We start from the raw sequence: 25,484 nt of genomic DNA, 5'->3' as shown, positions 1-25,484 counted from the left end.
ACTGTGAGGAGATCGGAGAGTGACAGAACTACAGTTGAAAACAGTGGAAAAACAGCGTTTTTTTAGTGCCCATCTGCCCTTTATAGTGCCCATCTGCCATTTATAGTTCCCATCTGCCCTTTATAGTGCCCATCATCCCTCAGAATATAACTAATAATATTCTTTAGTGCCCATTAGGGCCCAGCAGCCCTCTCCAGTGCCCACCAGCCATCTTTAGTACCCACCAGCCATTTTAGTGCCCACCAGCAATCTTTAGTGCCCACCAGCCCCCTTTGCTGCTCATTATAGTGCCCATCAGTCCTCCCTAGTAACAATCAAACCTATATAATACTCTTCTTTAGTGCCCATCAGTATATTAGCCCCCTTTAGTGCCCAGCAGCCCTCTCCAGTGCCCACCAGCCATCTTTAGTACCCACCAGCCATTTTAGTGCCCACCAGCAATCTTTAGTGCCCACCAGCCCCCTTTGCTGCTCATTATAGTGCCCATCAGTCCTCCCTAGTAACAATCAAACCTATATAATACTTTTCTTTAGTGCCCATCAGTATATTAGCCCCCTTTAGTGCCCATCAGCCCTCTTTACTGCCCTATCCTTTAGTTCTTCATAAAAAAAATATAAAAAAAAAAAAAAAACAAAAAAAAAAAATACAAAAAAAGTTTTAGTAATTTAGTAGTAATTTTGTGTGCTACTTTTGCACGTCACAGTTTCTTCGCCAATACTGTTCAGGAATTTAGTTTTGCACGTCAGGGTTAGTGCAGTGTTATTACACACCCGTAATGTCTCGTCTATTTAGCGTGGAGGAGGCATATGCCATTTTATGTTCAGATACAGATCGCGCCAGTGAGGGTGGATCTGAGTTTGTGTTATCCTCCTCCAGTGATGAGGAACCCCCTCAGAAACGAAGCAGGGCTAGTGATCCGAATGAGCCCAGCACAAGTGACCCCAGCACCAGTGACCCCAGCACCAGTGACCCCATATGGCTACCGCCTACCTCTTACACACCTGAAATTCCTGCGTTTACCTCTGCCCCTGGCATAAAAATAAATCCAACTGACTTTCAGGAAATAGATTTTTTTAAATGTTTTTTTTCGGATACTTTAGTTGACCTAATGGTTGTGCAAACAAATTTATATGCACAACAATTCTTAGGCAAAAATCCGACATCCCATTATGCCAGAACCCAAGCTTGGCACCCAACCAATGCAAATGAAATTGCAACCTTCTGGGGGCTCTTGCTCCACATGGGCCTTGTAAAAAAGCCCACCATCAAATCGTATTGGTCCACAGATATTTTGTACGATACACCTGTATTCCGTGCTGTGATGCCGCGAAAACGTTTTGAGGCCCTTTTAAAGTTTTTGCACTTTGCTGACAATGAGCAGTGCCCCCCCCCGGATCATCCAAATTTTGATAGGCTGTTCAAAATTAGGCCCATCATCACATATTTTAATTTGGTTTTTGCAGAAGTTTATGTTCCTGAAAAAAACATAGCCATTGATGAATCGTTAGTCCATTTCAAAGGACGGCTTCATTTCCGACAATACTTGCCAAACAAAAGAGCCAGATATGGCATAAAAATATATAAACTGTCCGAGAGCCAGTCTGGATACACACACTCCTTTCGTGTGTACGAGGGGAAAGACAAACAGATTAGTCCCCCAGAGTGCCCCCCAGTTCTTGGCACAAACGGTAAAATAGTGTGGGACCTGCTGCATCCTCTGATGGATAAGGGGTACCACCTATACCTCGACAACTTTTATACCAGCGTTCCGCTTTTTAAGTGCCTTGTTGAAAGGAAAACAATGGCCTGTGGCACTGCTCGCAGGAATCTAAAATACCTCCCAAAGCCTTTTCTTGCTGAGAAACTGTCAGTTGGCGAAACCAGGGCACGATATGATGAAAATGTGCTCCTGGTAAAATTCAGGGACAAAAAAGAGGTCCTCATGCTCTCCACCATGCATGGCAACACCACAAGCCCAGTTTCAGTGCGTGGAACAAGCACCACTGTTTCAAAGCCTGTATGCATACAGGCCTACAACAAGCATATGGGAGGGGTGGATTTGGGAGATCAACTAATGAAGCCATACTGTGCCATGCGAAAGACGAAAGTATGGTACAAAAAACTGTCCGTATATTTAATTGAAATGGCCCTCCTCAATTCTTTTATTTTGTACCGAAGTGCTGGCAATCGTTCTAGGTACCTCGAGTACCTTGAAAAAGTAATTAAAAAATTAATTTTTAAAGACCAAGGGGAAGGAGCGAGTAGCAGGGCTTCAGGAAGTGAGGCAAATAGAATTGTCCCTGGCCAGCACTTCCCCAGTGAAGTCCCCCCAACCGAAAAAAAGAGCCATCCACAAAAACGATGTCGCGTGTGCGCGAAGAGGGGTATCCGAAAGGATACAATATATCAATGCAGCACTTGCCCCTCCAAACCAGGGCTTTGCATGAAAGAATGTTTCAGAATTTACCATTCTTCAGTGGACTACTAATTTTTTTCATGCCATTTTCAGGATGTCCATATAAACTTCATCTTAAATTTTATGTCACCTTCATTTAAAAATTGTCCACTTGTGCACCAATTGGATATATAAAACAAAACAAAAAATCATTATACCCCTAGATGAATACCACCATGGTGGCCCAAAATCACACAAGCAAAAACTAGGCCTTGAAGAGGCTCATGGTACACCTTCACTTCCGGGCCTCACCGTGTGCCTCAATACAAAAAGGTCCTATATAGGGTATCAATGAACACAGGAAAAAAAAATGAATGAATTGTGAGTTCTTTTTTTTCTCATTGGTGCTTGATACATCCCCAAAATGTTTCATCAAACCCACGCGTTTGTAAAATAAATAAAAATTAAAATTCTACCAATTTTGTTTTAATTCCTAATCTGAAAAGTAAAATTTCTCACTATACCACTAGATGAATACCTTGAGCGGTGTCGTTTTCTTAATTGGGTCACATCTTGTGAGTTTCCTCTATATTGGTACCTCATGGGCTCTGAAAACACAATATGATGCCTGAAAAATATTCCAGCAGAATCTGTGATCAAAAACCAAATGGTGCTCCCTCCTTTCTGACCCTTGCCATGTGCACATATAGCAGTTTACAGCCACATATGGGGTATTGCTGTAATCAAGAGAAAATGGGTAACAAATTGAGCAGTGCTCTTTCTCCTATTGCCCCTTGTATAAATGAAAAGTTTGGGGCTTAATCAACTTTTTATTGGAAAAAATGCAAATTTTCACTTTCACTGCCCAATGTTTATGACTTCTATGAAACATCTGTGGAGTCCAAATGCTCACTACACCCCTAAAACAAAATCCTCAATGGGTGTAGTTTCCAAAATGGGGTCACTTCTTGGGGGTTTCCACTGTACTAATACCTCAGGGGCTCTTCAAATGCAACATGGCGCCTGAAAACCATTCCAGCAAAATCTGCGCTCCAAAATCCAAATGGTGCTCCTTCCCTTCTGAGCAGAAGTTTATGACCACATATGGGGTATTTCCGTAATCAGGAGAAATTGCTTTACAAATGTTGGGGTGCTTTTTCTCCCTTTTTCCTTGTAAAAATGTGAAAATTCTATGTTTTTTCAGAAAAAAAGTATATTTTCATCTTCACAGACTAATTTCAATAAATGCAGCGAAAAACCTGTGGGGTCAAAATGCTAACTATACCGCTAGAAAAATTCCTTGAGGGGTATAGTTTCCAAAATGGGGTCACTTTTGGGGGGTTTCCACTGTTTAGGTCCCTCCAGGGCATTGCAAACATAACACGGCACCGAAAACCATTCCAGTAAAATCAGCACTCCAAAATCCAAATGGCGTTCCTTCCCTTCTGAGCCCTGCTGTGGGTCCAAACAACAGTTTATTACCACATATGGGGTATTGCCGTAATCGGGAGAAATTGCTTTACAAATGTTGGGGTGCTTTTTGTCCTTTATTCCTTGCAAAAATTCGAAATTTCTACGTTTTTCAGAAAAAAAAGTATATTTTCATCTTCACAGACTAATTCCAATAAATGCAGCGAAAAACCTGTGGGGTCAAAATGCTAACTATACCGCTAGAAAAATTCCTTGAGGGGTATAGTTTCCAAAATGGGGTCACTTTTGGGGCGTTTCCACTGTTTAGGTCCCTCCAGGGCATTGCAAACATAACACGGCACCGAAAACCATTCCAGTAAAATCAGCACTCCAAAATCCAAATGGCGTTCCTTCCCTTCTGAGCCCTGCTGTGGGTCCAAACAACAGTTTATGACCACATATGGGGTATTGCCGTAATCGGGAGAAATTGCTTTACAAATGTTGGGGTGCTTTTTGTCCTTTATTCCTTGCAAAAATTCGAAATTTCTACGTTTTTCAGAAAAAAAAGTATATTTTCATCTTCACAGACTAATTGCAATAAATGCAGCGAAAAACCTGTGGGGTCAAAATGCTAACTATACCACTAGAAAAATTCCTTGAGGGGTATAGTTTCCAAAATGGGGTCACTTTTGGGGGGTTTCCACTGTTTAGGTCCCTCCAGGGCATTGCAAACATAACACGGCACCGAAAACCATTCCAGTAAAATCAGCACTCCAAAATCCAAATGGCGTTCCTTCCCTTCTGAGCCCTGCTGTGGGTCCAAACAACAGTTTATTACCACATATTGGGTATTGCCGTAATCGGGAGAAATTGCTTTACAAATGTTAGGGTGCTTTTTGTCCTTTATTCCTTGCAAAAATTCGAAATTTCTACGTTTTTCCAGAAAAAAAGTAGATTTTCATTTTCACAGACTAACTCCAATAAACATAGCAAAATACCTGTGGGGTCAAAATGCTAACTATACCCCTAGATAAATTCCCTGAGGGGTGTAGTTTAAAAAATAGGGTCACTTTTGGGTGTTTCCACTGTTTTGACACCACAAGACCTTTTCAAACCTGACATAGTGCCTAAAATATATTCTAAAAAAAGCAGGCCCCAAAATCCACTAGGTGCTCCTTTGCTTCTGAGGCCTGTGTTTCAGTCCATTATCACACTAGGGCCACATGTGGGATATTTCTAAAAACTGCAGAATCTGGGCAATAAATATTGAGTTGCGTTTCTCAGGTAAAACCTTCTGTGGTACAGAAAAAAATGTATTACAAATGAATTTTGTAAAAAAAAATGAAATTTTCAAATTTCAGCTCTACTTTCCTTCAATTCCTGTAAGACGCCTAAAGGGTTGAAACACTTTCTGAATGCTGTTTTGAATACTTTGAGGGGTGCAGTTTTCAAAATGGGGTGTTTTATGGGGGTTTCTAATATATAGGGCACTCAAAACCACTTCAGAACTGAACTGGCCCCTGTAAAAATAGCCTTTTGAAATTTTATTGAAAATTTGAGAAATTGCTGCTAAAGTTCTAAGCCTTGTAACGTCGTAGAAAAATAAAAGGATGTTAAAAAAACGATGCAAACATAAAGTAGACATATGGGAAATGTGAAATAGTAACTATTTTGTGTGGTATTACTATCTGTTTTACAAGCAGATAGATTTAAAATGTGAAAAATCATAATTTCTTCATATTTTCTCTAAATTTTGGTGTTTTTCACAAATAAGCAATAAATTTATCGACAAAATTTTTTCACTAACCTAAAGTACAATATGTCACGAGAAAACAATCTCAGAATCAATTGGATAGGTAAAAGCATTCCGGAGTTATTACCACATAAAGTGACACATGTCAGATTTGAAAAAATGGGTCTGGTCCTCAAGGCCAAAATGAGCTGGGTACTCAAGGGGTTAAGTCACACAGGAACATCACATGCAAAGTAAATAAATAACAGAACATTTAGGGTTGGTTAATTCCTCTGACCTTTAGGTGCACCCTTGGAGAATCTACAGTTATAGATTAGGGAATTAGATTAAAGAGGTTTTCCCACAAAACACACATATGCCATAACCATAGGATGTGTGATACAAGTGTGATTGATGGGGGTCTGATTGCTGGGACCCCCAGCGATGAGAATGGGGAACCGAAAGTTCCCCGAAGTGCTTCATAAAAATGGAGAGCTAGTGCGCATGCTCGACCAGCACTCTATTCATTTCTATGGAGCTGCTGGAGACAGTGATTGCGAAAGTCCCATAGAAATTAATAGAGCTGGTCAAGTATGCGCACCAGTTCTCCATTCTCATGGAACACTACGGGGGACTTCTGGCCCCCCATTCTTCTCATCGCTGGGTGTCCCAGCGATCACACATGTATCGGGATATGGGTTTGTGGGAAAACCCCACTAATAGCAATTCCCTAGTATACACTTATTATTGGAAATGTAAGACCAGTTAAATGCTCATAAAGGCCGGTATCAGATGCGTTTTAATGTTTTCATTACCACTGCAGGACCTAGACCCCCCCCACAATTGGTTCTACAGAACTGAAGTCAGATCACCATAACACCATACAGCGATCTAAGTTTGGTTCAGTAGAACCGCGAGGGATCCAGGTGGACACTAAAATTTGGCCATATTGTTTTTTAAATCAAATCTGTTTTTATTAAACAACAAGTACAGAAGAGGCAGTCGAATATAAGGCTGGGTTCACACGCACTATTTACGGACGTAATTCAGGCGTTTTACGCCTGGAATTACGGCCGAAAATAGTGCTTGAAAGCGTTGGCAAACATCTGCCCATTCATTTGAATGGGTTTTACGATGTTCTGTGCCGACGGTCCTTTTTTTTTTACGCGCCGCTGTCAAAAGACGGCGCGTAAAAAAGACGCACGCGTCAAAGAAGTGCCTGTCACTTCTTGGGACGTAATTGGAGCCATTTTCCATTGACTCCATAGAAAAACAGCTCCAATTACGTCCGTAATAGACTCTGCGAAAAACGCCTGCACATTCCATTACTTTCTGAAATTCAGGAGCAGTTTTCTCCTGAAAACCGCTCCGTAATTTCAGCCGTAACGGACGTGCACGTGTGAACATACCCTTACAAGTACTTTTCTACAGACTCCATTAGTTGAAGTGGGTAGTACAACATTTTGACATAAATATATGACAGATCCAAAAAAATATATAAATGTGTCTCCAAGCAATAGTACAAAACAGAAGTTACAATACAGTGTATTAAAGTGTGGTTTAAACATTACGTTCGAGGTATCGTTTCAAATTTGGCCATATTATCGTCAGGTGTTGCCTCCATGAGGTATTCCATGTGCCCGAGAACCTATTCTATAGTATAGGCCCTTCTAGATTTAGGACAACAAATCCTGGATGTAAAGGCGTGTTTCACGTATATCAGGTGGCAGAATCCATTCTCTCCTGTAAACAAAAAAAAAAATAATGTCTGCCGGGTGGGTACTACGGATCCCATCTGGCAGGACATTGGCCTTACAGAACCAGCATGCTATTAGAGTTGATAGATTAATAATACATCAGAACTTTCTACAGGGATCAGTTACATTTACTACAAAATAAGTTATACAATATAAAAGTGAATACACCAGAGGCATCTAACACATGTACTGTATATACATATACTGTATATTCCTGGCTGCTACATTATCACACTCTAAAGCTGTACAATCAGAGAAAACACACAGGACGACGTAAAGCAAAATGCAATTATACAACGATATAGTACAAGATTAGAGCAGGTTAGGCAGCTATTTGTATCGTTCTTCACTGACTATCCTGAAGGCCCATACCTGTACACATCCCTCCGGACAGGGGCAGTTGGCGTATAGATAACGCGCCTTAGTGTATCGGACATGTTCTGCTGTCGTGTGTCTGGCTGGACATTATGAACTTCTGATCCCAGTGAAAGTTCTAACCTTTGATTTATATTGACTTAGAGCGTCAGCCAGAGAGAGGGTCATTGATCGTGCTGTTACTCCTACATAGGGAGAGTACATGTAAGGAATCTGACCGGCAAACCTACAATCCCCGAGCATCACTGTTACATGCAGGCCATTTTTCATACACATTTTCCGGTGATAATGTCTCTTCCGACATGAGGACCGTCACCGAGCAATACAGAGAGTTTAAAAGAAAAACTTAGTGTTACAAAACAAGTAACGTATATACGAAGGTACATTTACAATTATGGAGACTGTAGAGTTCATATCTCCCAGCACCCCTTACTTGTCCAGTGTCTGTACAGAGCCTTGCACTGTACAATAATCTAATTTACAGAACTTTCCTAGATTACAAAAGTAGTGGAATATATTATATTATCAGAGTTAAGCTAAGCTGGTAGCGGTCGACTGTTTCCAGTAGTAACCAGTAACTTTTCAAATACATTGCGTTATATTAGAGCACAAAGTAGCTCAACTTTTTATATACAGGTCCTTCTCAAGGAATTCGAATATCATCAAAAAGTTTATTTATTTCAGTAATTCACTTCAAAAAGTGAAACTCATATTATATAGATTCATTACACACAGAGTGAAATATTTCCAGCATTTTTTTCTTTTAATGTTGATGATTATAATAACAGTTAATGAAAACCCAAAATTTAGTCTTTCTGAAAATTAGAATATTGGGTAAAAGTTGAAGATTGACGTCTCATGGTGTGACACTCTAATCAGAGAATCAACACAAAACACCTGCAAAAGTTTCCTGAGCCTTTAAATGGTCCAACGGTCTGGTTCAGTAGCTACACAATCATGGGGAAGATGCTGACTTGACATTTGTCCAGAAGACAGTCATTGACACCCTCCACAAGGAGGATAAGCCACAAAAGGACATTGCCAAAGAGACTGGCTGTTCACAGAGTGCGGTATCCAAGCATATTAATGGAAAGTTGAGACGGAAAAAGTGTGGTAGAAAAAGGTGCACAAGCAACAGGGATAACCGCAGCCTTGAAAGGATTGTCACGAAAAGGCCATTCAAGAATCTGGGGGAAATTCACAAGGAGTGGACGGCGGCTGAAGTCAGTGCTTCAAGAGCCTCCACACACAGACGTATCCAGGACATGGGCTACAACTGTCGCATTTCATGTGTCAGGCCACTCATGACCCAGAGACCACGTCAGAAGTGTCTTACCTGGGCTAAGGAGAAAAAGGACTGGTCTGCTGCTCAGTGTCTAAAGTCCTGTTTTCAGATGAAAGTAAATTTTGCATTGCATTCGGAAATCTCGGTCCCAGAGTCTGGAGGAAGAGTGGAGAGGCGTCAATCCAAGTTGCTTGCGGTCCAGTGTGAAGTTTCCACAGTCAGCGATGGTTTGGGGGCCGTGTCATCTTCTGGTGTTGGTCCACTGTGTTATATGAAGTCCAGAGTCAGCGCAGCGTCTACCAGGACATTTTCGAGCACTTCATGCTTTCCTCTGCTGACAAGCTTTATGGAGATGCTGATTTCATTTTCCAGCAGGACTTGGCACCTGCCCACACTGCCAAAAGTACCAATACCTGGTTTAATAACCACAGTATCACTGCGCCTGATTGGCCAGCAAACTCACCTGACCTAAACCCCATAGAGAATCTATGGGGTATTGTCAAGAGGAAGATGAGAGACACCAGACTCAACAATGCAGACGAGCTGAAGGCCGACATCAAAGCAACCTGGGCTTCCATAACACCTCTGCAGTGCCACAGGCTGATCGCCTCCATGCCACGCTGCATTTATAACACCTCAGCAGTGCCACAGGCTGCTCACCTCCATGCCACGCCGCATTGATGCAGTAATTCATGCAAAAGGAACCCCAACCAAGTATTGAGGGCATATACTGTACATACTTTTCAGTCGGCCAACATTTCGGATTTAAAAAACATTTTTGAAATTGGGCTTATAAAATATTCTAATTTACTCAGAGACTATGAATTTTGGGTTTACATGAACGGTTAGCCATAATCATCAAGATTAAAAGAAAATAAATCTCAGAAATAGATTACTCTGTGTGTAATGAATCTATAAAATATAAGAGTTTCACTTTTTGAATTGAATTACTGAAATAAATGAACTTTTTGGAGATATTCTAATTCATTGGGAAGGACCTGTAATACCTCAAGTAATGGGAGACTCTGGTGAAAACCATTGTTTCCTATGTGAATTCTCATCTGTAATGTGAGGTCATTGCGGTCTCTTGTAGAATGTGCCTGGTTTATAGCAACGATACAGGAATGCACTTGGGTGAGCACCATAAATCTGCATAGCCTTGTGTATGATTCTTTTGTTACTGAGTCCCCAGGCTGCTTACCGTTACCTATAGATGATGTAAGGCTTTTGCCAACCAATCACCTATGCCCCTTCCTGCAGTTGGCCTAAGATTGCTCACTGCTTGTGACATGCATGCTGCTGCGCAGGGTACAGTCTGTAGTCTCTTTTGTGCCCATGATTCAGAACTATCTATATGAACTAAAGTTTCAGATAAAAGTGACCTGCCACACCTTCCAAGTGATGCTTGGGCAAGGAATCACACAACCTATTGCCTGCAGACAGAGATTTCTACAATCAAAATGGCGAATAGAAAATGGATAATGCCCTTCTAAAATGCATGTTAGAGGTGACCTGGGATAAAAAAATACATATATATATAATGAATGAATGAATATAATTTTTAACTTTTACATAGCTAAAGTACATTCACCATAATAGAGGGCCCTTTAAGAATGTGCAGTTGGAACAAATTCCAAAAAACTGCTGGTAAAGCTCAGGTTTTCATGCATTACGAGCAGCACTTCACTATATTCATGGAGATTATTGAAAGAATTATTATTTTATTGTTTTTCCTCCCTCTAATATATAGCAAGTGCCCATCTCTGATTCATTGGATTGTGCCAGACTACTACAAGACACAACATCTCTTACAGCAACAGATCCGGAGAAGGGTGGAGCAGTAGGTTTTTTTTAGTAGCGCTGCTGCGGATGGATAGGGAATGAGGCAATGGAATGAGTAATCCGGTCAGGAATAGTTCTGCTTCTTGACATCCAAATGACACAAGAGCGGATACGACATACGTTGTTATGATATGGAACGTCGGTGACAACTACTACGCAGCAATAACTGCTGCCTTGTCTGGTTGTCACCATTTAAGAAATGGCAACCTAAACTAGAGGAAAACGTCACTAAGTACTTAGTGGATTATAGACGGAAAGTGCCTGCATATAGAAGAGCTGCTTTGCTTTAATATGGCATTTTATAGGTTATGAGTGGAAATGCACTTTAATTATTATATCGTTGCATTTTATAATAGGAAGTTACCACATATAATATTACGGATACTAATAGCGACATAATACCGGCTGCCATAAACAACGGTTTTACATAAAGCTCTCTATTACTATAGGGATATTCCGTCTTGAAACAGCATTGATTCCCGTAACATTATTTTGGTGGAATTGCTACTTATGAAAATTCCTTATGCAATTATTACAGTGATCTGGAAGGCTGACGGAAATATCCTTTAATAAAAAGGACAAGTTCTAAAGATAATATTGCATTGACGGGTTTATTACTGTATACATCCCTTCTAGTGGTTTATTATGACAATATGACAGGCGATAGATATAGATAAGTACAATGCAAACAACCGGATACATTGTAACGAGGGAGACATCATACCTGTAAATCCCCTTAAAAACAGGTGCTCCCGGTGTATAAACGACACGTCTTAGAGTGACTGACATGATGCACTCCGGAGCGTCCACACGTGACTCCAGGATCCAGCGCAGATATAACCTTTGATTCTTATTGACTTAGGGAGTCACCCAAGTTATGACCGGGGATCTTACTGGCTCAGCCTGACCAATAAAAACAACATCACCTTGAAAAGTGTTTGTGATAAACATTTGTCGCTTCCCGTTTTCCAGAACTGTGAATGGACGACTGTATAATCAGAGGTTCAGAGGATTAACCATTTACACCCTCTACATGAACAGTAGAAATAGATTACAAATAAAAGCTGCCTCCAGATGTGATGAATTGTCGGACACAACGTGGGAGTACGCCGCAGACTTTTGGGGAGCTGTTGCATTTATAAACTGTAGCGCACCCCATCTCTGGTGTTTTTATAGGTAAATGACGCAAGGACTCACAGTATATAGATCCATGTAAAAACCTCCATACAAGTAATCATTTTCTACTGGCAAGGATGACAAAATACATCAGAACCCACACACGGTACCCATACAGAAACATCCGGATAGATATATATATATAGTACCATATGGAACTGCTCTAGGATATTGATTTTTCATACAGTCGTGTGCATGAGGTATAAAGCGGACTCTCCAGATCTTGGCCGGTGTCAGTGACATGAACATGAACTCCTGAATCTCTTGTGGGGTTTGGACATTCATGATTACAGGGTTATTTTCCCATCTGTATAAAGTGTTGGGATATCCCTCTGATATGCCATCACTTTATGATCATTGGGAGTCCAAGCTCTGTATCTCCTAAGTTTCCACTAAACAGCGGCGCCCCCTAGCCCCACGGCTGTGCAGGGAATGGCAGCTGGACTTATTCTTGAACGGGACTGTGCTGCGTGTCCTGCATAGCAGGTGGTCGAGTCGCCGCTGTGCAAGGCAAAACAGTGAAGGGGTCGCAGCGCTAAATCTGTGTCGCAGCCACTTCGTTCTCAGGATCGCTGGGGGTACCAGATGTTGTACCCCCACTGATCATAAAGTGATGGCAAATCCTAGGTATATGTTGTCACTTTACACCAATAAAATACTTCTTTAATCGGGAACTGCAGAATGTTTAGGATTTCCTCCACCTTCCCAGCCACTAGACACAGGCGGTTTTACACGTCAATTCTAGTGACAGACTCAGCCAGGAACTCGCTAAACGCAGCGAATTAGACAACATTACATCTGAGAAATGTTTTTTATGCAATTCCCTAAAATATTTTTAACTGGTTCAGGCCCAGGCACTGTTTAGCCAATTTTTATACACATTGTTTTTGCTTACAAATTTTTAGACTTCTATTTTGAAAAAATAAATAAAAAATATTATAAAAAAATGCTTTTTTATATTATAGCTATTTATTTTTTTTGAAAATAATATATTGTTACCATAAAATTTACTTTGTGTTAGCCATGGTCTACAGTAAATTTTGATATAGAACATACCTATTTTAAAAGGTAATTGGGTCAGGGCAAGCATTACGACAAGATATGCAGGGGAAGCATTTTTTATTTAATTCATTTTTTTTTATTATTATGACCGGTCTCTCAAAGATCTGAACTATTATTTTATTTTTTATACTATACTACTCCTCGGTAAATTACAGCAGGGCTATCAGCCCTAGTATAGTCACTATTGTCACGGTTAGCGCTGTGCTGGTTCTAGTTAGACTCCTACTACCCACATCCTGGCGATCATGTGACCAGTCACGTGATCATCAGGACCAATAGCTGCTGCTGAGGCGCTACCTCAATTCTACACACACCGCTCATAAAGCGTAGTGTACGTGACTACAGAGAAGACAAAAGTGGTGAAGAATACTTCTGTCTTTGCTCCACGGTCCCTGGTCGTCCGACTCCCGGGCACCCGACATTCAGCTGCCCAATGACTCGGGCAGCAATATATACAGTGGGCGGTCCCCAACCTGTTAAAATACACATTATATTTGTGCTCTTTAAAAACATAAAATTAGGATTGGTAACCTGCTGTATAGAAAAAAGTAGAATCTTTGTCGTCTTCAGCCAGACAGGGGGCTCAGCACCAGTACCCCAACCGATGATCAAAACTTCTGATATGTCTCTATGACATTGCATGACAGGAGAGGCGACAGATCTTCTTAAATAATGGCAATAGACACTACAACTCCTCCCGAATAAATAATCCCTCACACCGCTCCATTGATGGAAAAAAAAAAAAAAGTTAAGGCTCGAGAGAAGGCGGGAAGTGAAAAACAAAAACGTAAAAACAAAAAACACGCTTAATGTAAAGAATTAGAACATATTAGGTTGGAATAATTGACCTAAATATAAATACCGAAAACGATTTAGCGTTATGAAATACCAGATTAAAATTAAAGGGCCAGTGACATATATTCCACTTGTGGGAAGACACATCTATTTACTGCACAAGATCATTTTGGGAGCGAGTTTTGCAGCCGTCAGCTCATTGGTGGCTATTTTACAGACACTTTACACAATTCTCATATTCTAGCTGCGCTTTACGACTGCAGAAGCATTATTACCTGTATGGGCCAATTGCAGCTGGAGCCTTCGCACTGCTGATTATCTTCCTGACCACAGAAGCCATTGCTCACAGTTGTTTGTCTTCCACCTGACGCGACTAGAACTACGGACTTTCTACGGCACAAAGTTTCACATGGGCTCAACGCATGCGCAGTGACTACGTTTTTGGACTTCCAGGGGAACGTTCTAATGACGTCACGCAGTCTCTAAATCCACCAATCACCTTCTCCACTAGAGTTCCAGAGCGAGGCTTGCGACGCAGAGTAACGCTTCCACGTGTGAGTGAAGTGTAGCCGCTGAACCCGGCAGTTCGGGGGCTTGGCATTGAGTAACTTGCGGGGAATTCAGCACTCGTAGTCTTGTCTGGTAAACTTATTTCTATTTGCATTCTGCCTCTGTTCTATTCATGGCGGCTTTCCTATAGCGTGATGCGGCAGGCTTTGCATTACACCTGCATAGGGATGTAGTATCTTCTCTTTATCTGACAATGAGCACGTAAACCTTACGTCTACTTTACGTTTCCTCTATTGTCCCCTGTTATCAGCCGCTTAGGGCTGGTTAGAGGCAGACTGTAGTGGAATTAGTGGCACTAAGTCCATATTCACGTCCTCCCCTGTGATCACAACTAGTAGTCACCTGAAACATTGGCATGTAGATGAATTATGTTATGAGTCCACTGGTAAGTCCTGATTACAGGGACAAGGTTAAATGGACGGTGCACATGTCTATGCCGCATGTAATGGACAACTACTGGTTTTGGGATGATGCTATGCAATAAAGCAGCTTTTGGACGGACTTACTGTGAAGATTTCTGCTATCTACTCATCTGTGTGAATATTCTGTCTGTTGCAGTTTATCTTCCATTTAATGAAGTCATGTCAACCGCAAAAGAAAAGAAATATGCAAAACGGATGCGCAATCAGCCTTCCAATGTGAGCTTTGATCAGAGCGGTGGACCGTCCCACCATGGAGGACGCGGCTCCTTTCACCCATACAGAGGTAATCGATGCATCTGTAAACCCCTCATCAGCATAGACGGTCATTAACAATTCAAGGCTACAGACACCTTCCCACTGACATTTTTTTAATTTATTTGCTTTCTAAATACAAAATGAAGCCACTTTCTTGATGGTCTTCAAAGACCTTTTTCTACCTTTTTGCTGCTGTAGAGTTTGTGTAACTCCTTCACCTGACTGGTTGTCCTGCTGCTTCTGACACTTCTCCACTCTTTCTGTTCTCTCAGTGTTAGGCTGGGTTCACACGACCTATTTTCAGACGTAATGGAGGTGTTTTACGCCTCGAATTATGTCTGAAAAAACTGCTCCAGTACGTTGGCAAACATCTGGCCATTGCTTTCAATGGGTCTTACAATGTATTGTGCCGACGACCTGTCATTTTACGCGTCGCTGTCAAAACACGGCTCGTAAAATTACAGCCTCGTCAAAAGAAGTGCAGGACACTTCTTGGGACGATTTTGGAGCCGTTTTCTCATAGACGCCAATGAAAACCGCTCCGAAAACGCAGCAAAAAACGCGAGTTGCTCAAAAAACTTCTGAAAATCAGGGGCTGTTTTCCCTTGAAAACCGCTCCGTATTTTGAGACTTTTTTTGACTCTACGTGTGAACATACCCTTAGAGGTAGGAGGGCGAGGAGATTATACACGGCAGATCAAAAGGGAAAAACATTCAGGTTTTCAGGATGGGCAGAAACAACTGGCTGAACTGTAAGGCCCTGTTCAGTTTGTTTTTTTAAGTGGTTTTGCACCACAGGTGTTTTTTGTTGCGTTTATTACCTATTTCTTCAACAGGCAAAAGAAAAAAACGCAAGCGGTTTTAGACCTAAACCGCATCTGAAAACTCGTCGGCCGTTTGTGGCGTTTTTTCAGTCTCACATTGATTTCAATGGGGTTGTTGAGGCGGAAAACCCCTCAAGATAGGGCATGTCGCTTCTTTTTCACCGCCACCTCCCACTGAAAACCAAAGGAGGCAATTTTGGTTGTTTTTTGCTGTGGTTTCCGGCAAGGGCCTTTTTGAGTGTAAATCTGAAGGAAAGTGCACACTGGAGAGATCGCACAGGATGTGTATCTGTGTGAAGGGAGAGGAGACTATCCACGGCAGATAGTGCGTGGGGGATGGAGGGGGAAATTAAACACTCAACATCAGTATTGGAACAATGGAGAAAGAGTTCTCATGGGCTGTAGAAGGAGGAATCCGTACAAGAATGAAGCTGTGCTCATACATGAGAGCTAGTGAATGCAGCAGCATCCTGATCACGCAGACCTCGCATCCAGCACGTATTACTAGGGGATACACACATGACGGGACATGCACACATGAGCCAATCTGAAACCTGGAGCAGGATGCAAACTTAATATCAGGGAGTGTTTAAATTATTGAAGAGCTTGACCAGTGTACTGTGTTTAATCTGTTCAGGACCAGGCACAGTTTAGCCGTTTTCGCACTCATTAGTTAAACGGTTATAACTTTATATTTGTTAAAGAGGCTCTGTTACCAGTTTATAACTGCCCTATCTTCTACCTAATCTAATAGGCGCTTTAATGTGGATAAGTAATGTTTTTTTTTTTTTTTAAACGTTTATTTTTGACAAAGTTATGAGCATTTTAAGTGTTATGCAAATTTTGTTCTTCATGACCAACTGGGTGTTTTTTTTTGTTTTTTTTACTTTTGACCAACTGGGCGTTGTAAAGAGAAGTGTATGACGCTGACCAATCGGCGTCATCCACGTCTCCATTTGTCTTCAGCTGTACTCAAAAGCACAGCGTGATCTCGCGAGATCATGCTGTGCGATCACTCATCACAGCGAGATCACATTAAGCTGTGCGTACAGCTGAACATGAATGAAGAGAAGTGTATGAGGCTGATTGGTCACTGATTGGTCAGCGTCATATACTTCACTTTACTACGCCCAGTTGGTGAAAAGTAAAAAAACGCCCAGTTGGTCATTAAGAACAAATTTGCATGACACTTAAAGTGTAGCTAAACGTTTGACAAACTCCTGACATGTCATAGACATTTCAGAAGTTTTGATTGGTGGGGGTCCGAGCACTGAGACCCCCACCAATCGCTAGAACAAAGCAGCTGAAGTGCTCGTGTGAGCGCTCAACCGCTTCATGTCTGTTCAGAAATAAATGTATCTGTACGGACTCAATAGAAAGTCTGAGCCCGTACACAGATACATCAGCTTTCTGGAAAAAGCCGAACAGATACGAAGCGGCTGAGCGCTCACACGAGTGCTTCGTTCTAGCGATTGGTGGGGGTCTGTGTTCGGACCCCCTCCAATCCAAACTTCTGACATGTCTCTATGACATCAGAAGTTTGTCAAACGTTTAACTACACTTTAAAATGCTCATAACGTTGTCAAAAATAAAAGTTAAGTAATGTGTTTTGTTTTTTTTTTTTTTGTTTTTTTTTAAATCTACATTAAAGCGCCTATTAGATTAGGTAGAAGATAGGGCAGTTATAATTCGGTGACAGAGCCTCTTTAAGCTAGGAATGTGATTTATTTATTTTTTTTCCCTTTGTGATGTAAGTTTTTCTTATCTTATCCTTGTTAGACATGTCATTTCTGTTTTTGTTTTTTTAAATCCGTTTTAGGGATTATAGTTGTAAAAAAAAAAAAAAAAAGATTTTTTTTAGCTCATTTTATCTATTGATAGTGTTCCCTATAAAATAGACTTTTTATTTGAGATAGTCATTGTCTACTGTAAATATTTTTACATAACCTGTCTATTATTGGTTAATTGGCGGCATTTTTTTTGTGGGATTCTGTATGTGTTAAGTTATTTGTTTTTTGTACTTTTGGCCTGTCCCTCAAAGGTCAGGAAATACTTCTTGACTGCAGCCCCGGTTACAGGGAAAATCAGTCCTTGCATTGTGACTCTCTGTTAGAGGCTCTGTCACCACCTTATAAGTGCCCTATCTTCTACATAATGTGATCGGCGCTGTAATGTAGATTACAGCAGTGTTTTTTTATTTAGAAAAACGATGACCTATTTTAGATTTATGCTAATGACTTTCTTAATGCCCAACTGCGCGTTTTTTTTTTTTAGCTTTTGACCAAGTGGGCGTTGTAAAGAGAAGTGTTCTCTCCATTCACGTACTGCGCATATAGTGATCTTGCAAGATCATGATGTGCTGTCACTTACTCACACATTAACGTTACTGAAGTGTCTTGACAGTGAACAGACATCACCTCCAGCCAGGTCGCGATGTCTATTCACAATCCCGACGCTTCGGTAACGTTTGTGTGGGACTTAATGACAGCAAGCGTGATCTCGCTGTGCTGTAAGTCCCACTCAAATGTTACCGAAATGTCGGTATTGTGAATAGACATCGCGTCCTGCCTGGAGGTGATGTCTATTCACTCTCAAGACACTTCAGTAACGTTAATGTGTGAGTAAGTGACAGCGCATCATGATCTTGCAAGATCACTATTTGCTGAGTACATGAATGGAGAGAAGTGTATGATGCTGATTGGTCAGCATCATACACTTCTCTCTACAACGCCCACTTGGTCAAAAGTTAAAAAACGCCCAGTTGGGCATTTAAGAAATTCCTTAGCATAAATCTAAAATAGGTCATCGTTTTTCTAAATAAAAAAAACACTGCTGTAATCTACATTACAGCACCGATCACATTTTGTAGAAGATAGGCCACTTATAATGTGGTGATAGAGACTCTTTGAAGGGGTTGTCCGCTTTCTGACATCCACCGGATGGGTAATCAGTATATCAAGTCTCCGGGCACCGGATGTTATGGCCCATTATGCTATGTTCGGAGACGGAAGCAGTTGGCACAGCGGCTGTGCTGCTGAACTGCAGCTATGCTCCTATTCACTTAAATAGGAGCAGAGATTCAGTGCGGCATCTCGCCACTATTCAGTAGCCGGAGCGGCTTAACCGTGCGGGGTCCGGGTGTCGGACCTCTGCAGATCATGTACTGATGACCTATCTGGTGGATAGGTAATCAGTTGTCCATTAGTGGACAACCCCTTTACAGTCTATTTAGACACCATGTAGAGGTCTAAGAAAATATGTTCCAGAATTTTTTAATTGGGAATGCAAGTATTTACTAAAACAGACATGTCAGACGAGGGGACTAGTCCTCTTATATATAATTCTTCATATATATATATATATATATATATATATATATATATTTATTATTTTTTTTTTGTAAAAGGCAGCCCTGGCTCCTCTGGGCAGCAGCAGAGGGGTGCCCACCAGTCACATTTCCACTCTAGAGGAAGGGGAGCACCCAGTGAATCTCAGCCAATTCCAAAATATTTGACCGGTAAGTGTATGCTATAAACCATAAATGCCTTCTCTATTTATTCTTTCTATTTTAAATATTGCCTTCATCTATATCTGTAAGCTTGATACGATTTGGAACTCCATTACGATTGTCATCTAGCAGCCTATGTGCTTCTTCCAGACTTCTGGTGTCCTATCAACTACAGTGACTCTGAGCTGTATCAATATGAAAGCCTGACACTGACCTTCATGCGGAGATTTATCAATGGGATTTGGAAAATATTGCCCACTTTTAAACCCTCTCTTAGGAAGTGTTGAATTAGGCACATAAAAACTGTGAGATTTTGTCCCTTACATTGAACTTTTCACATATCTGTCTAACTTTTATATTGAATGTGAATTTAATATGACATGTCTGTCCTGTATTCACCATGTTTGCCGTTACTTCTCTAGCTACAATGTTTGCTCAGGCCCGAGCAGCTGAAATAAATGCTATGATGAAGGCCGTCTCTCAGAAATCTTCCAACACCCTGGTGTTTCAGTCTCTACCCAGACACATGCGTAGACGGGCCATGGGGCACAACATCAAGCGGTTGCCTAGACGGCTACGTGAGATTGCTAAAAAAGAGGTACGTCTAGATTTCTCAAATTCTTCTATTTTGTAGTTGTGTTATGGTTATGTAAAGTGAGTTTTATATGTGGTAGCCTATAGAGTGTCCTAGTCATGCTGAAACGTGTTTGTAAGTGTAGAGGATTTTACCTATTAGGTCTCTTGCCCTTTTTCTACAAGAACGGTATACACTAAATTTCTTTAATCCATCACACTTGAGACACTAAAGTGCTGGATTATCAGAAGTTCCAAAGTACTAGACGTTGACACCAATAACCACGTTTTGCTGCGCCTCCGCAGAAGTTTAGATGGTCTCCAACAGTTTCAGATCATTGGTTTGCAGATTAGAGAACTTTCACTATGTACAGTAAAAATAAAATTGGTCAATGAAGTAAATATAATTGTTTTTACCAATCCTTAATGGAGTTGTCCCACCAAACACATGTATCCACAGGATAGAAGATACATGTGTGATCGCTGGGGGTCCGAGTGAATGTCCCCCCTAAGTGTTCCATGAGAATGGAGCGCTTGTGCGCATGCCTGACCAGCGCTCCATTAATTTTAAAGGGACATCTGGGACCGCTGTCTCTGGTAGGTCCATATAAATGAATGAATCGCTGGTTAGGTGTGCGCACCAGTGCTGCTTTCTCATGGAGCACTTCGGGAGACTTTCCATTTCCTATTCTCATTGCTGGCGGTCCCAGCGGTCAAACCCCCAGCAATCACACATGTATCCCCTATCCTGTGGGTAACTAAACTTTTGACATGTCAGATGTTTTGACCATTGGGGTTTCCGAGCACTGATACCGCCACCGATCACTAAAACAAAACTTCATAAGTGCTCAGGTGAGCGATGAGCAGCTTTGTTCCTGATCGGCTCTCCTCTGGAAGCCGAGCGAACGGTGTACAGAATCGTAGACTTTCTGTTGAGCCCGAACACCGCTCCGAGGAAAGCCAAACAAAAATCAAGTGATACAATGCTCACCCAAGCTCTTCTGCTGCTTCGTTTTAGTGATCGGTAAGGGTCTTGGTGTTTGGACCCCCAACGATCAAAACTTCAGACATGTCACTATGATGTGCCCGAAGTTGTTTTCCCCCCACCCCCCAAAAGTTTAGTTCCATTTTAAGTAAAAGCTTGGCTACTTTTAACCCCTTAACGATATGCCACATAAATGTATGTGGCAGCCGTTAAGGGGAAGTATGTGGCGTGCTCATGGGCTGGACACACTACATACTCAGCAGATGTCGGCTGTGTAAAACAGCCCACTGCAACGGGCAGAACCAACGATCGTGGGGTGCAGATGGTAGTCATGGCAGCCTTGGGGCCTTATGAATGCCTCCATGTCTGCCATCTTTGTACTCCTTTGAAGCCCTGCCTTTGGCAGGGCTTCAAAAGAGACTGTCGGTATAGATCTATACTGCAATACATTAGTATCATGCTGGTTCAAGTCCAATAGGGGAACTAATAAAAAAAATATACAGTGAAATAAAGTTTGTCCTAATGTTCCCCAAAAAAGTTTTAAAAGTAGTTATGGGGGCCTAATGAAGGCCCCTAGGTCTGCCATCTTTGTACTCCAGGGCTTAATAGGAGTCTATCAATATAACGATACACTGCAGTATATTATCGCTGGTTCAGGTCCCCTAGGGGGACTTAAGAAAAAATAAAAAAAATGCTGTTTGGTCACTTTAGCTCCAAAAAAAAAGGAGTAAAGTGATCGAAAAGTCACATGTACCCCAAAATCGTCCGAAAAAACCCAAGTCGACAAAAAATTTTTATTTTTTTTTTCTTTTTGTATAGAGTTAATTGAAACATGAAAGAACATATAAATTTGGTACCGTGTAATCGTTTTAACCCATAGACTAAAGTGAACATGTAGTTTTCACCTTACGATGAACACAGTAAAAACTAAACCCCAAAAAAATGCCCATTTCATACCTGCCAATTTGTTTCCCAGTACGTTATACAGTAAATTAAATGGTGCTGTCAAAATCGACAACTTGTCCTGCAAAAATTAATCCCTCCTACGGCTATATAGAAGAAAAAATAGAAAAGTTATGGCTTTTGTAAGGCGGGGAGGAGAAAAATAAAATAAAGAAGCAAAATCATTAAGGGGTTAAACCACCAGCTATAACTCTGTTGCTTTTAATTTTGAAGATCTGATATTTGTGTATATTTAGATGGAGAAAACTGCGCACCAGAAGAAGGAACAGTCAAAGAGCAAGTGCCGTAAAGCGCGGAGACGCCATGGGAATCTTCAGTTGGAGTTTAACCGGAGACAGAGGAAGAATATCTGGCTGGAGACCCACATATGGCATACAAAGCGCTACCACATGCTGAAGAAGTGGGGGTACTGCTTGGCAGACCGCCCTACAATGAAGAGTTACAGAGCCTCATACCGGGCCCTGTCTAATCACTGTCTTCTCCAGGTAACAACCTTATAGACTAACATGGGTCGATCCTGCTGTTCAACATTGGTGGTTACAGTAAACTGTTGACTCTTTGCAAACGTTACCTCCAAGTTAAAACTAGTAAAAAGTGAGGGAAATAATCTTGAAGAACCACATTACCTGTATATTCACCTAACTAGTTACATTTTAAAGGGGTTGTTTCATCAGATTTTGGTGGCCTATCGCTAGTAAAAGCCACCAATATTTTATTGGCGGGGTCCTCCCCCAGTGTCCCCGCCTACTCTCTTCCCCCTCCGCTTGCTAGTACAAAGTGGTAGTGGTGCTAGAAAAGTGCCGTGCCGCTTATCTGCTCCACTCAAAAGCTGAGCGGAGACATGCGGGCTACAGTGGTCAGAGTCCTGTGGTCTGGACATTATTGGCATAGCAATCTGCCATCAATGTTTCTAAAAGAAAACATCCTTTTAATTCTATGTGATCCTGTGAGCTAGAGGAAATGTTTGTGACCACACATCGGATGTGGGGCTCAGCTGGTTTAGTCTACTAGGTATTTGGGGGTACCTTAGCCTGTTGGGGTATATACTGAACATTAAGTGCTGTCTGCTCAATGCAATTTACCCTTTCACATCGCAGATCTGTAGATCTACGTCGGAAAAGGGTCTTTAAATATGTTAACCACTCAGAAGCCGAGCGGGCGCCATAGATGCCGGGTCTCTGCTGTGTTGCTCAGCAGGGACCCAGCGGCAATGCATGCGATCAGAAAAATTTCTGATTGCGAGCATTTAACCCCTCAGAGGGGCTTTTTACTGCCCCTTCCGCTTCGGTGCTGGTCACCGGCTCCCGCGCGTCGAGATCACGGGAGCCGATGTGTGCTCCTCTAGCAGCTAGGACCCTTCTGAATGCTCCCATGCCTTCTATAGGAAGATTACTATTGAGACCTGTCTGTGGCAGGTCTCAATAGCAATGCATTAATTTTGCCATAGACTTCAATATAGTGATGGCAGGAGCGATCTAATGATCGCAGGTTCAAGCCCCCTAGGGGAGCTAAATAAAAGTTAAAAAAAAGAGTAACGTTTCTTTAACCCCTTAAGGACACGGCCAATTTTAGCCTTGAGGACAGAGCAATTTTTTTTAAAATTCCCTCTTTGCATCCCGACGCTCATAACGCTTTTATTTTTTGTACGACGTAGTTGTATGAGACTTTGTTTTTTTGCGGGACGAGTTGTACTTTATGTACGTACCATTTTTTGGTACAAATACATTATCGTTTCATTTCTATAAATTTTTAATTAGATTAAAATGCAGAAAAAAAGCAGTTGCGCATCAGTTGTAATATTTTTTTTTTTTTACACCATACACCGATCATCATAAATAATGTTATACATTTGTTGTACAGGTTGTTACGGTCGTGGCGATACCAAATATGTCTATTATTTCATGTTTTGGGACTTATATTTTAAAATGTTTATTTATTATAAAAAAATGTGTTTCTGTGTATTTTATTTACTTTTTATTTATTTATCTACCATTATTTTTTTTTACATTCATTTAACTTTTTTTTTTTTAATCCCATAAAGGGATTTATCATTTAGATTTTTATTTTGGAACTGTAATGTACTGGCATAGATCTATATGCCAGTACATTAGCCTGTTACTGATCGTACACAGGCAGTTGTTAGGGCCTACCTCAGTATGCCCTAACAACAGGAAATATGTTCAGACAGCCCTGGGGTCCTTCACTGGACCCTGGGCTGTCTGGCCATACGAGTTATTTTCTGTGACGCGATCAATGTGCAGTCCCCTCTCTTTGAACGCCGCGATCAGCTGTCATCGCGGCGTTCAAAGGGTTAACAGCGGAGAGAAGATGTTTCTCTTCTCTCCGCTGTCAGAGCGGGGCCGTGGCTGTGTATTACAGCCGTTGCCCCGCTCTCGATCGCACGCACAGACGCGCGCAGGGACGGCTGTCACACAGGACGAGTATGCTCGTCCTAATGCGCGAAGTGCTCGCCGCTCAGGACGAGCATACTCGTCCTGTGTCGGCAACCAGTTAAAGAATTTATACAAATTCAAATCATCCCCCTTTCCCTAGATCACATATAAAAATAAATAAACCATAATAAACACAAACACAAGTATCCCCACGTCTAATATTTTTATAGCTCGGCCATTTTCAAAGTATCGAATACGGTGAACATCGTAACGTGCAAGAAAAGGTCAAGATGTCCGAGTCAGTTTTTGCCACTTCAACCCCCCAAAATATTGAATAAAATGTGATGGAAATGCCCGACATTCCCCAAAATGGTATTCATAAAAGCGAGATCTTTCCGCATACAAAAAGATGCCTTAGGTTGAGTTCAAACTGAATTTTTTGCAGGCAGAAAATTTGAGGCAGATTTTGATCCACCTGGACGCTGTTTGCCGCGTTTTTCGTGGCGTTTTTCGCTCGCGCCCATTGAGCGCATTGGGAAAAAAACGCTGCTAAATTCGCTTTCTCTGCCTCCCATTGATGTCAATGGGACGTCCGAGGCGCAAACGCCCGAAGATAGGGCATGTCGCTTTTCCCGCGAGCGTTGAAAATATTGGGAGACAATTCGGCCGTTTTCCGACGCGGTATCCATGTAAAAAAAAAAACCTCTGTGTGAACAGGGCCTTACACAGAAATATAAAGTCACGGGGGTCACAATATGGTTTCTTTCAACATTTTAATTTTTTTTTTTTTTTTTTTTAAAAGTACTAAAACTTTACAAACTACATAAGTTTGGTATCACTGTGATCAAACTGACTCGCAGAATAAAGGTAACTTCATTTTCACCGTACATTGAACACCGTAAAAAAGAAACCCATAAGTAATGGTGGAACTGTTTTTTTTTTTCTCTCCCAATTCTGAGTTGTTTTTTTTTCCAGCTTCCCAGTACATCACACAGTACAACTTATCCCGTAAAAATTAAGCCCTCATATGGCTGTCAATGAAAAAAAATAAGAATTATGACTTTTTGAATGTGGTGAGGAAAAAAAACAGCATAAAAACGAAAATTTGTCTGGTCCTGAAAGGGTTAATCCATGCAAAATTATCTCCCTAGTTTTCTAAGAC

At 41.3% G+C, this 25,484-nt stretch overlaps 2 protein-coding genes across 6 annotated transcripts in view; one reads left to right on the top strand and one right to left on the bottom strand.

Moving 5' to 3' along the window:
* Positions 1-14,260, bottom strand: part of RIDA (reactive intermediate imine deaminase A) — a 29,337-nt gene extending 15,077 nt beyond the window's left edge. Inside the window, exons 1-2 of one of the 4 annotated variants that reach the window (XM_075825961.1) lie at positions 14,105-14,205; positions 11,521-11,699 (exon numbers count right to left, since the gene is read on the bottom strand). In XM_075825961.1, the coding sequence (XP_075682076.1) occupies positions 11,521-11,585 (65 nt within the window). In that variant the 5' untranslated portion in view covers positions 11,586-11,699; positions 14,105-14,205. Of the gene's footprint in view, positions 1-7,108; positions 7,281-7,666; positions 7,777-11,520; positions 11,700-14,104 lie in introns of those variants that run through there. The other 3 variants (XM_075825962.1, XM_075825959.1, XM_075825960.1) reach the window with 3 other exon arrangements.
* Positions 14,111-25,484, top strand: part of POP1 (POP1 ribonuclease P/MRP subunit) — a 33,613-nt gene continuing 22,239 nt past the window's right edge. Inside the window, exons 1-5 of one of the 2 annotated variants that reach the window (XM_075825958.1) lie at positions 14,111-14,383; positions 14,958-15,104; positions 19,307-19,417; positions 19,831-20,006; positions 22,166-22,414. In XM_075825958.1, the coding sequence (XP_075682073.1) occupies positions 14,981-15,104; positions 19,307-19,417; positions 19,831-20,006; positions 22,166-22,414 (660 nt within the window). In that variant the 5' untranslated portion in view covers positions 14,111-14,383; positions 14,958-14,980. The other variant, XM_075825957.1, reaches the window with a different exon arrangement.

This window comes from Rhinoderma darwinii, chromosome 5, assembly GCF_050947455.1.
Source record: "Rhinoderma darwinii isolate aRhiDar2 chromosome 5, aRhiDar2.hap1, whole genome shotgun sequence".
Lineage (NCBI taxonomy): Eukaryota > Metazoa > Chordata > Amphibia > Anura > Rhinodermatidae > Rhinoderma > Rhinoderma darwinii.
The sequence above is the reverse complement of the archived record's forward strand: the minus strand, read 5'-3'. Positions and strand labels throughout refer to the sequence as shown.